General features: G+C 38.9%; 1 protein-coding gene across 1 annotated transcript; it reads left to right on the plus strand.

The window, feature by feature from the left end:
- The first annotated feature begins 206 nt into the window (after positions 1-206).
- On the plus strand, positions 207-900 carry LOC124968900 (glutathione S-transferase Mu 5-like). Its single transcript, XM_047531725.1, has one exon. It carries the CDS (start codon positions 226-228, stop codon positions 898-900), a length of 675 nt encoding a protein of 224 aa, XP_047387681.1. The 5' UTR covers positions 207-225.
- The last annotated feature ends 11,968 nt before the right edge of the window (positions 901-12,868 follow it).

The following is a 12,868-nucleotide window of genomic DNA, read 5'->3' on the forward strand; positions in this document are numbered from 1 at the left end:
GGAATCCAGGGTTGCTCTACCACTGACCTACATTCCCAGCCCTGTTTATTTTTTATTTTGAAACAGGATCTTGCTAAATTGCCCAGGCTGGCCTGGACTTGTGATTCCTCTGCCTCCAACTCCTCTGCCACTGGGATTACAGGTGTGTACTGCCACAGTTCACATGAAGCTCATATTTAAAATGCAGATTCCTGCTGTCTTCGAAAGCCCGCAAGTCTCCTCACCATGTCATCCAAGTCGTCTATGGTTCTGGGTTATTGGGATATTCGCGGGCTGGCGCATGCTATCCGCCTGCTCCTGGAGTTCACTGATACATCCTATGAGGAGAAGCAGTACATTTGCGGGGAAGCTCCTGACTATGATCGAAGCCAATGGCTGGATATGAAGTTCAAGCTAGACCTGGACTTTCCTAATCTTCCCTACCTCATGAATGGGAAGAACAAAATCACCCAGAGTAATGCCATTTTGCGCTACATCGCTCGCAAGCACAACATGTGTGGTGAAACAGAAGAAGAAAAGATTCGAGTAGACATCATGGAGAACCAAGTAATGGATTTCCGCATGCAACTGATTCGCCTCTGCTACAACTCTGACCATGAAAACATGAAGCCTCAGTACTTGGAACAGTTACCTGGACAACTGAAACTATTCTCCTTATTCCTGGGGAAATACTCATGGTTTGCAGGGGAAAAGCTTACTTTTGTGAATTTTCTCACCTATGATGTCTTAGACCAGAACCGTATGTTTGAACCTAAGTGCCTGGATGAGTTCCCAAATCTGAAGGCTTTTATGTGCCCCTTTGAGGCCTTGGAGAAAATAGCTGCCTACTTGCAGTCTGACCGCTTCTTCAAGATGCCCATCAATAAGATGGCCAAGTGGGGCAACAAGTGTATATGCTGAGCAAGAGAAACTGCTTGTTTTGTTCCATCCTGTACCCTGGGGTCTGTACTCTTCTCTTTCCAATAAATAGCACTTAGGTTAAAAAAAAAAAAAAAAAAAATGCAGATTCCTGGACCCCATCCCCGGAGATTCTGAATAGTGGAACTTCCTGTATGAGGAGCTGAAGGAAGCTGTCCAAGCAAAGGGAACAGCAAGCAAGTAGCAAGTCTCTAAGGCAGGAAAGAGTGTCCTAGGAACAATCAGCAAAGCGAGCAAAAGGAAAAAGGGCAGAAACCAGAAAAAGGAGCAAGGGCCAGAATGGGCAGGGCCTCAAGTGGGTAAGGAGATTGGGTTTTTATCTGAATGTGACTGGAAGTCACTGAAGGTCTTGTATTGAGGAGTGATGGATTAGATTTTCATTTTAAGAAAACCACTCTGAGGGACCGAGGGTGTAGCTCTTGGTCTAGTGAGCACAAGACTCGGGGTTCAGTCCCCAGGACTGCCTTTCTAGACTTGCAGGTCAGAAGGGATGGTAGCCTGGCAGGGGCATGGGTTTAGAGCTGGACAATTACCGAGTCTGTGAGGATTGTGAGTGCTAGTCTTAGTCCTGATTGATTATATTATTTTCTTCTGTTCTAGTTATTTACCTTACTTTCCCCGTCTTTTCTGTTGTTTCAAAATTAAAACGTTAACTTTATTGTGAAAGTAATATTTTCTTAATACTCAAAATTTAAAACATAGAGAAGGGTAAAAGGAATAAACCAATCACCAAGTGTCCTACTACCCTGAGATACTGTTCCCAGCCCTGCTATCCTTTTTACATTCTCCCTGAGTACCCAAGCATTTAACACAAATAGAATCATACCACACATGCTACTTTAAAGTTTTCTTTTTTTTAAATACATTCTTAGTTGTTGATGGACCTTTATTTTATTTAGTTATATGTGGTGCTGAGGCTCAAACCCAGGGCCTCATATAGGCCAGGCAAGTGCTCTGAGACCACTGAGCCACAAGCCCAGCCCCACATGTGCTACTTTATAAAGTGCTTTTCTCAGTGTATTAAGAAAATGATTCCACCTGCATTCAATAAAGGGAAGTTGAATCTCCCTCAGTAGAATTTCTCCACTGTTTGTTCACATTTCCTCAGTCACAGAGAGACCTTTAAAAGGTATAGATTGGAGTCTCTAAGGTTAGGAAACAAGAGTAATTATCCTAAAAGGCAGGAGAGGGACTAGGGGATTTAAAAATTAAAATGCCAGAAAATATACTCCAAACAGAGGAGCTAAAAATGAGTGCAGTAATTTCCTCCCAGAAGGGAATGTGACGCCTGGGCAAAATTCCATTGTTTATTTGGCATGGTCTTAACCCAAGCTACACAAAAGCAGAAAGCAGTGGCAGGGTGTGCCTTCCTGCCCTGGGAGGGCATGGGGTTCCCAATATGAGGCCTCTGGATATCTCAGGATTAACCTGGAATCCTCGGAGCAACTTGCCCAAAACACTAATTGTATTTGTGTCTCTGTCTTTACTTGGTGGCTTAGCTTTCTCATTATCATTTTAGGTGTTTTTGTTTTGTTTTGTTTTTTTAAGTATACATAAGCTAAGACTTTAGTTTTTGTTTTGTTTTGTTTTCATTTTCCAGGAGACGATAACTTCCACATAGATTTGAAGGCATTTTATATACTCTTTATTTTTAATAATATATTTAATAACTTTGACATGGGAATGTTGTCTCCTCTCACTTCAGTCATCAGATGGTTAAAATGAAAGCAAAGGGGATATAGCTCAGCTGGTAGAGTGCTTGCTTTGCATGCATAAGGCCCTGGGTTCAATTTCTACGTACCACCACAAAACAAAAAAATGGAGGTATAGACCTTGGAATATTTGAGCTCTGTCCATTTATTTTGGGGTCATTTATTTTCCTCAGATGGAACATCCCTGTGGTTCAGCAAAGAAAAAAAATCAAAACAGACCTCATGTATCAGAAGTGGGGTTTTACATTTCTGTTGTAGAATGTGATACCATGAGAGTAACTAAATGTGAACTGTAGGATTTGGATGGTGGGTGTGTGGTGTTAACTGTAAACCTAGAGTCTAAATCATTGATTTGCTGATATCACTTGGTTTTTTAACCGACAAGCTTGGTTAGTCAGGCAACTTTTAGAAAAGCATTCTCACTTTTTATGGAAGCAGAAGACAGGCTCCTTGTCATTTTGCAGCATTTTCTATATGAAGGAGATACTAATACTGAGTCTATTCACCCGTTTCCACAAAGGTTGTAGTTCCTCTCTCAAAGGTTCTAAGATCTGGTCAGTGTAGTCAACATTTTGTTGATTTGTTTTTAATTATACTAGTATACAAATACATTAATCCTGAAAAAGTGAATACATTACAGGTAAAAGTTCCTTTTGAGACTCTTCTTCCCAAATCCCCAGTCTCTCCCTTCTGTTATAGCTACTCTTCCAGTCTGATATGCATGCTTCCAAATATTTTTCTTTTGGATTTTTATGCTTGTATGTGTACCCACATAAAATATATGATATTGCTTTGTAGTTCTATTTTTTGTTGATTTTTCATAAATGATATTATAGCATATTTATTATTCTATAATTAGCTCCCTCCTCAACAATTAATCTTAGAGATTTTTCTGAGCTCCTCATTGATCTACCTTATTGAAAAAAAAAAACAAATCTTCTGGTTTGTGTAGTAGACCAGGTTGGCTATTCCATACTGTTTTTAGATTTCTTTAATGATAGACATTAGGGTTGTTTCTGTTGTTAAAAATAATGTTACTGCATGAGCTGAATATTTTGTCCCCCTACCCCACCAAGATGATAGGAGAAGATAATAGGAGGAGGGGCCTTTGGGAGGTGATTAGGTATTGAGGGCAAAGCCCTCATGAATGGGACTGGTGCCCTTATAAGAGAGGATTGAGGGCTGAGTCTGTAGTTCTGTGGTAGGGTGTGTGCTTAGTATGTATGGGGCCTAGGGTCAATCCCCTGCACTGAAAAAATTTTAAAAAACTGAAGATGGAAAGGGACTGTAGATAGATTGTGGTTTTAGTTAGTATTTTTGTTTCTCTTTATGGTTCTCAGAGGGGGATAAGAAGTTAAAAATTCGGGGCTGGGGAGATAGCTCAGTTAGTAGAAAGCACAAGGCCCTGGGTTCAATCCCCAGCACCACCAAAAAAAAAAAAAAAAAAAAAAAAAGAAGTTAAAATTTTGGAAACTACTTGAGGTGCAGATTAGCCTGGGTCCAATCAGGAGGCAACAACCACACAGTAATTTGGACAGGGAAAGTTTAATATAAGGACTTATTAACTATAACAAGGGAATAGAGAAATGAGGGATTTATTAGTAAGAAGGAGAAGGAATGCTCAAGAATATAGGACTAGCAAATAGGAGGAGCAACCACTGCTTGGGGTTGAGAAAAACATCCCAAGGAAGACCCCCTCCACTAGGGCAGAGATCCAGACCCTGTTGTAGAGGGCACAGCTATGCCTCCCAAGTGGCATAAAAACTGCTGTGGTACTATCACTCGGAGTTTGCTAGAAATCCAGCTGCCATGATGCTCTCCTATGAAACTACTCAGGAGAAGGGGAAAACCGTTGGCCGCTGGCACTTCTGGCTGCTGGGCACCAGAGGAACCAGCTACTACAAGATCTTGGTATCAGGAAGGCTGCTCATGCTGTAGGAGCTGAGTGTTGGACAAACAGCCCACACTGTAGGAGCCTGCTACACTTGGGAACACACCAAACTTTTCTTCCTTTCTCCTGCAATGTCTCTCTATCACCCTCTACTGACATAGTTTAGTATAGTGCTAGTTGACAAAGGAAAAGATGAACCAGTTCTATCTTTCATATCAGGTAATTGGGTGAGTTTGGCCCTAAGAGGCAACAAATTGATAACTAGTAGACTCTTCACCTTTGGCTACTCATCTTCCATGTGCTCCTTTTTTTGTTTCTTTTTTTAAAAAAATGTTTTATTTGTTCTTTTTAGTTATACATGATAGTAGAATGTATTTTTGACATATCACGCATATGTGGAGTATAACTTCCCATTTTTAGGTTGTACATAAGGTGGAGTTACTCTGGTCATGTAGTCACATAAGAACATAGGAAATTTATGTCCCGTTTCCCTCCCTTCCCTTCATTCCCCTTTGTCTAATCCATTGAACTTCTATTCCTTTTGCACCCCTCTGCACTTACTGTGCGTTAGTATCTGCATATTGGAGAGACCATTCAGCCTTTTGTTTTTTGGGATTAACTTATTTCACTTATCACAATAGTCTCCAGTTCCATTCATTTACTGGCAAATGCCATAATTTCATTGTTCTTTAGAGCTGAGTAATATTCTATTGTGTATATGTACCACATTTTCTTTATCCATTCATCTGTTGAAGGATACTTAGGTTGGTTTCATAACTTAGCTATTGTGAATTAAGCTGCTCTAAACATTGATGTGGCCATGTCATTAAGTCCTTTGTGTATATGCCAAGGAGTGGGATAACTGGATCAATGGCGGTTCTATCCAAGTTTTCTGAGGAATCTCCATATTGCTTTCCAGAACAGTTGCGCCAACTTGCATTGCCAGCAGCAATGTATGAGTGTACCTTTTTCTCTACATCCTTGCCAACATTTATTATTACTTGTGTTCTTAATAATTGCCGTTCTGACTAGGAGTGAGATGAAATCTCAGTGTAGTTTTAATTTGCATTTCTCTAATTGCTGGAGATGTTGAACATTTTTTCGTATATTTGTCCATTGATCTATTTCTTCTTCTGTGAAGTGTCTGTTCACTTCCTGTGCCCACTTATTGATTGGTGTTAAGTTTTTGGAGTTCTTTATATGTCCTGGAGATTAATGCTCTATCTGAGGTGCAGGTGGCAAAGATTTTCTCCCATTCTATAGCCATGTGCTCCCTTTTACACACATCTGAAGTCTTATACAACAAAATATCTCTGTGATTCTACCTAACAAGATACAGTTGTTCATCGTGGAAATAAAGAAGTCGATACAATAAAGACATTGTATCAATTGCTGGCTACATTAATTATCCCTATGTTCAGTCATGGTCCCACTGAGTATTCTGTTATCTGACTAAGTTATTAACATTAACTTCAGCAATTTATATATAAAATAAAATTACAAGAAAGAGAAAGGGAAAATGGCCAACCAACATAGACAAATAATCATATATATATAACAGGCTAAGAGAATGTAGTTTCTTTAATTGATCATGAGACATAATTGTTATCTATGACTTCCTTATTCTACTACTCATTCAATATTTCCCTCACCCTCAGCCGCAACTTGGTTGGGGTTCTTCACCTGGTGACACTTCCAAACCTTAATTTCCCAAACTCTGAGTGCTTGATTGTCCTGCCTTTTTTTGTTGCTTTAGTTTTCCATTAATCTGCACTATAGTCATGGCAATATTAAGAGGTGCCATGGAGAATCACTGGGTTCCAGAGACTATCTTTCTTGTCCCAATGTGGAGCCGCAACCCATTTCCCCCTTTTTAATAGGAATCAGTCATTCCACTCAGTAGAGAAATGCCTTTCAGTGGTATAAAGAGTTGAAAATGGCCCCATGGAAATCTTATCTTTTGATTGAATGGAAACATTATTGGGTTTCCTTGGAGATTAAGACCTTCAAGCTGGCCAAATTCAGAACTGCTAGGAAGGGATGCAAAAACTCTGCAAGGGGGTTAGGAGATGGAATAGAGAAGCCACTCCCATTTCTACCTGCTGATTCATGGATCTATTTATTCTAGTTCAGGGAAAGGTAGCACCCCACAATGAATGTTTTCTAATTCAAAGCATATAGTACATCCTATAAGATAAAATCCATGCTTATAGAGCATTGTCTTTCAAATGGCACCATAACTGGTTCTTTAGTAATACATTACAACTTTCAATTAGGCTGACTCCTTGGGGTGATGGGGTATGTCTTAAGAACAGTTAATTCCATGAGCATGAGTCCCCTGTTACATTTCCTTTGCTTTGAAATGAATTTTTGATTAGATTCAATGATTTTGGGAATGCCATAATGATATTAGGTATTCTGAGAGTCCACAGCAATATTGTGGTGCTGGCAGAAGGTATTGTGAAAAATTAGAACCAAGTTTCTCATTATGGAAGAAGAAAGGAATGACAAATAAGGAAATGGGAAGGGCTGTTGGTGTTGTATTAGAATCGAACTTACCAGGATGAGCTGATGCTGTTGGATTAGAATTGAATTTGTCAGTATGAACTAATACACACACACACACACACACACACACACACACACACACACATGCTTACAGAGAGAGAAATAAATTTAGGTGTATGTGTATGTGTGTTATTATAGATGCATGTATTTCTTAGCTCTGTCTCTCAGTGTGCTTTTTGGAACACACTACATAGGACACCCCCTATAGTAGTGAGCACACTGAGTATACAGATCTTGGTTTCTAAATATGATACTCCAATAAAAGAACCAAATATTCTTGGAGAAATGGTTAGTTCTAGAATTGGGGCAGGGAAAATATAAGATGGTCCTGGGGCATCTTGTATACCAGGAGGTAAGAATGTACTCAAAAAAATGATAGAGGCATGTAGAAAGGATGCAAGACCATCATGAAAGAATTCCCAGTGACCAAAACTGAAACAATTTGAGCAATAAAATAAATAATAATGGTACTTGGATAAAACTCACAAAATTAAATATTTATGAGTTCATACCAATGTAAATAAATAATCGAATAAATAAATTATTGGGACAGAAGGAACAGAAATATTCTCTTTACAGAATTCCAATGAATAATTCAGAGGTAAATAGAAAATTGCCATTAGAACACCACAGTAAAATTTTCTGCATACAAGATCCGTCTGTGGATACTGAAGTTAGCAAGCAAAAGTTTGAGGAAAAACTGGATATGCCATCCAAAAGTATCATGGGACTGGGGACATAGGTTGGTGTAGAGTATTTGACTAGCATGCACTAGGCCCTCAGTTCAATCCACAGCACTGAAAAAAAAGTAACCAAATAAAACTGTTTCTACTAAGATATTTATTAATTACAAAGGGAAAATTTTCAGTGGAGAAATTCAGCAGATATATCATCTTAACCAAGTGATTAGGAGTAATATAAGACATAGTGGCATCATGGACCTCCTGAGATACTATAGAACAGCTTTTCTCTCACATTCTTACCAAAATTTCATAATGTCAATCCAATCATGAGATAACTCCAGATGATTCCAAATTAAGGGATACTTGTGAATATTCTTCAAAAGTGGCAAGATTTCCAGGGACAGTACTGCATACCTATAATTCCAGCAGCTTGGGAGGCTGAGGTAGGAGGATCACAAGTTCAAAACCAGCCTCAGCAACTTAGAGAGGCCCTAAGCCACTTAACAAGATTCCCCATATCAAAATGAAAAAATAACAAGTCTTGGGGATATGGCTTAGTGGTTAAGTGCCCATGGGTTCAATCCCTGGTACCCCAAAAAAAGAGAAGTTTCAAGGTCATAAAAGACAAAGACTGAGGAACTTTCATAGGTTAGAGGAGACTAAGGTGACATGTTGAATAAATGCAAAGTGGAATTCTAATGGATCCTAGGCTAAAAAAAAAGGACATTAGTGGACCCTTGATATTATGTGATAAAAATGGCACATTAACTGTGCGGTCTTCCTCTCAAAAACCCATAACCACAGTCTACTTATGAGAAAAATGTCCAACAAATTATGGTTAAGGGCTAGCCCACAAAATACCTAACTAGAACTCCTCAAAAATCAAGGTCATCAAACCCAAGAAAGTTAGAACCTATCGCAGCCAAGAAGAGCCTAAACCAACATGATAACTAAATTTACTGTGGTGTCCTGGATGAGAACTTGAAGCAGAAAATGATATCAGATAAAAACTTAGAAGCTAGAGTAAAATATGGACTTTAGATAATAATAATGTATGAGGACTGAGGGTGTAACTTAGTGGTAGAGCACTTGCCTAGCATGTGTGAGGTCCTGAGTTCATCCCTAGCACCATAAAAAATGGGGCAAATGTACCACATTAAAGATTTTAATAATGGGAGAAACTAGGTATGGCATTTATGGGAATTATGTACTATCTTCTAAATTTTCCTATAAATCTAAAAGTACTCTAAAATCTTAGAGTGGGACATTAGTGGGAAGACTGGTTAAATTCCAATAGGTCTATAGATGACTCAGTACAATATTAATGTTAAATTTCTGGTTTTGACAATTATGCTCTGGTTATATGAGAAGTTAATATTAGAGAAAGCTGGATAGGAGAGTATAGGGGTACTCTTTGAACTATTTTTTCAATAATTCTGTAAGTTTAAAATTATTTCAAAAATGTTTTATTTTAAATGAGCTTGAAATATTGCCTTTTTTTTTTTTTTAAAGAGGAACCCCAATCTCTGGCCCTGCCCACCATTCCCAACATTGGCCTTATGACAATGTATGCATACTTTTAAAAGTACAAACTATGTTGAAAGTAGCCAATGTACATATGGCTCAATTTTATGGAGAGCAGTTTGGAAGTCATGAACAAAGCTGGAAGCACAACCAAGGCAGTAAATGAGACCGCCTGGAGGGTCCCTGGGAAACATTGTGAGACATTACATAATGGCAGCCAGCAATGATGGAAGAATTTATTTTAGGTTTCCAGTTAAAATATATCTATTTCTGTGCACTGGGAAAGGCTAAGGGCAGTCATCATCTGACAGATCCTATGAAAAGAGGGGCCACCGTCCTCCACTTCCTCTCTGGCCTCCATCTCCGCCCCTGCTCCCTTCAGTGCTAACTTGCAGGGGTTCCCACCTGCCTGCTCTGGGAAGCAGAGCTGCTTTCTCACCTCAATTCTCAGGGTGACTCCTTTGGGAGGAGAAAGCCCAGAGAAAACTGCCTGGCAGAGAAGGAACTTGGGGCCTCTTTAGCTTGTTCTGTGGTGTACTTTTGTCACTGGTGTGCAGCTCACTTCTCTTGCTTGTGAACTTGGCTCAACACCTTGCTCTGTTTTTGCAATCTGTTACTCCTTGCTTCCATCAAAGCAAAATTGAGCTTAGATTTAAAAATTTAGAATTGCCTGCTCTATGGCCTCGGGTTGGAAGACGGATCGGTCAGTGCACATTTTGTACTTTCACAACTGAGGGGTGCCAGTCTGTCCTCTGCAGGAAAAGGACCCCTGAAAAGGTTCTGACCCATCAGGCTCCACCAGCTACTCTAGGTATGCAGATTATTCACCCATAAAGATTATTTCCCACTGGGATTAACTCCTGGAGAAATAGATTCCTGCATCTGTAAAATGAAGAGTTTGTCTCTTCCTTCCCAGAAACCTCTCCCCGTCTTCCAGGTGCATCTGCAGCCTCTGCTCCCAGATGCCTGCCCAGAAATAGAGTTAGTCCCTGCTAAATTTTTAGTAAACTGTGGGTTTAAGGTCTGAGCAAATACCTTTTCCTTGTTGGCTACTTCTTGATACTCCTGTCTCTCTCAACCCTCCTTTTAGTGGTTCATTTTCTCTGGCTTCTCTTTTATATCCCAGTCTTTGAAACATAGATGTTAAGAGAAGATTTGTATTTATTATAAAGCACAGTCTTCTAACAGCTGTGTGTCACTGAGCAAACCAAGGAACCCCCAGAACCTTAGATTTTTTTTTTCCTGTTAACTGGAACTCCAAGTGGCTACCTCCCAGGGTCAGTGGGCTCTTGTAAGTGTAAGGGGCTGCCTGTGAGGCTAAATTCCTGGATATCAAAGACACCATGACTTGGATCATGTTCTTTTTCAGTGCCTTGTACAGTGCCTGACATACAGTAGATACTCAGTAAATGTTTGCTAAATTAATGGTTGAATGTATAAATGTTAGTCATTATGATTATGCATTTATATATATCACAGGCCATATCATTTAGATTCATAATGGTGTTAGAGAAAAAAAGACTGATGTAATGTTAGAAGGCAAATGAAGAGCTAAAAATTATAGGCCTGAAAATTTGCAAAATTAAATTGCTAAGAGTGGGCCTGGATCTTCCAGATTGTGTATCCACTCTGTCTCATTTAAATGGCTCAGAAGAGCCCCTTTCTTCTTGACATATATGTGACCTGTCTGGGATCTTTGCTTCTAAATGTTGATTACTCAGTGTAAGTCCCTAACTTGCTAACATAGCATATCCATTTCTTTAAGAATGATTTTAGAGGGACCAGGCAAAGCTGGTTTTATTTTAAAAGTTCAAACTGAAAAAAAGGCATTTGGATCAACAGAAGAAAACTTTAGTAAAACTATTGCTCAGAGAGATAAGGAAAGGAATGACTTCCTTTAAGCAAGAGCAGAATGCACAGCAAAAGGAACAGCCATAAATTAAGAAAAAACTGCTCTTGATACCCATGTTTATAGTAGCACAATTCACAATAGCCAAACTATGGAATAAGACTAGGAGGCCATCAGTGAATGAATGGATAAAGAAAACATGGTATGGGCTGGGGAGATAGCTCAGTTGGTAGAGTGCTCGCCTCGCAAGCACTAAGGCCCTGAGTTCAATCCCCAGTCCCTCAAAAAAAAAAAAAAAAAAAAAAAAAAGGAAAACATGGTATATATACACAATGGAGTTTTATTCATCCATCAAGAAAAATGAAAGTATGTCATTTGCAGGAAAATGAATGGAACTAGAGACCATTATGTTAAGTGAAACAGAAAGTTAAGGGCCATATGTTTTCTTTCATTTGTGGAAGCTAGAGAGGAAAAAGGTAAAGAAAGCTGGGGGAGGATCTCATGAAAATCAAAGGGAGATTGTGAAGGGACCAAAGGATAGAGGTATGGAGGGAGAGGGGAAGTGCTAGGGAGTGATATTGATCAAATTATATTGTTATATTGTATATTGTGTACATGTAAGAACATGTAACAACAAATTCCATCAGTATGTACAACTATAATGCACTAATAAAAAAAATGTGGGGGAAAAAAAGAAAGAACTGCTCTTAGATTTTAGAATTATAAAAATTGAGCTGCATATGGTGGCACCTGACTGTAACCCCAGCAACTCATGTGACTGAGGCAGAAAGATTGCAATTTTAAGGCCAGCCTCAGCCACTTAGCAAGACAATGTCTCAAAAAAAGAAAAAAAGGGAGGGATTAGGACTGGGGATGTAGCTAGGTGGTAGAGCACCCCTGGGTTCAATCCCCAGTATGGCAAAAAGAAAAAAGAAAAAGAAAAATACATAATAATTGACATAAAAAGATCAGTTTTTTAAAATCTTCTTGAAGGAATATCCTAAATCATGGAACAAAGTGACTAAGAGGTAGAAAGTAGTTGATAAAGATAAGAACATTGAGGATAAATTTTAGAGTATCTATTATCCAGCTCAGGATTTCTAAAAAGAGAGGGAATAGAGAAAGAAAAAATTTTAAAAATACAGTTGTCCGCCCTTGTATTTGGTCTTGCTTTTTGTGGTATTCATTATCCATAGTTAACTATAACCCAAACATGTTACATGGGAAATTCCATAAATAAACAATAATACATTTTATATTGCACACTTTTCTAAGTAGTGTGATGAAATGTTGCATAATCCTGCTCTCTTGTTGGGGATGTGACTCATCCTTCACCCAGTGTGTTCAGGCTATATTCCCTACCCTCCCATTAGTCATTTAGTAGCTGCCTCAGTTATCATATCTACTATCATGGTATGGCAGTGCTTGTGTACAAGTACTCATTAGTCTAATGCTAAGACCTTATACATTATTCACCTCATTTCTTCTCCTTGTGTAGGCATTGTATCATCTTGCATCATCATAAGAAGGGTGAGGATAAGACCCCCATTTACATAACTTTTATTGTATTATATTGTTCTATTTTATTGTTGTTGTTCATCTCTTACTCTGCCTAATTTATAAATTAAGCTTTATCTTGGGTATGCATGTCTAGGAAGAACATAACATACACATACAGGGTTCAGCACTATCTGAGGTTTCAGGCATCCACTGGGGGTCTTGG

The sequence above is a fragment of the Sciurus carolinensis genome, chromosome 17 (genome assembly GCF_902686445.1).
Source record: "Sciurus carolinensis chromosome 17, mSciCar1.2, whole genome shotgun sequence".
Lineage (NCBI taxonomy): Eukaryota > Metazoa > Chordata > Mammalia > Rodentia > Sciuridae > Sciurus > Sciurus carolinensis.

Coding starts and splice junctions, on each gene's coding strand:
- LOC124968900 (XM_047531725.1), top strand. CDS start 226: ATGTCATCCAAGTCGTCTATGGTTCTGGGTTATTGGGATATTCGCGGG.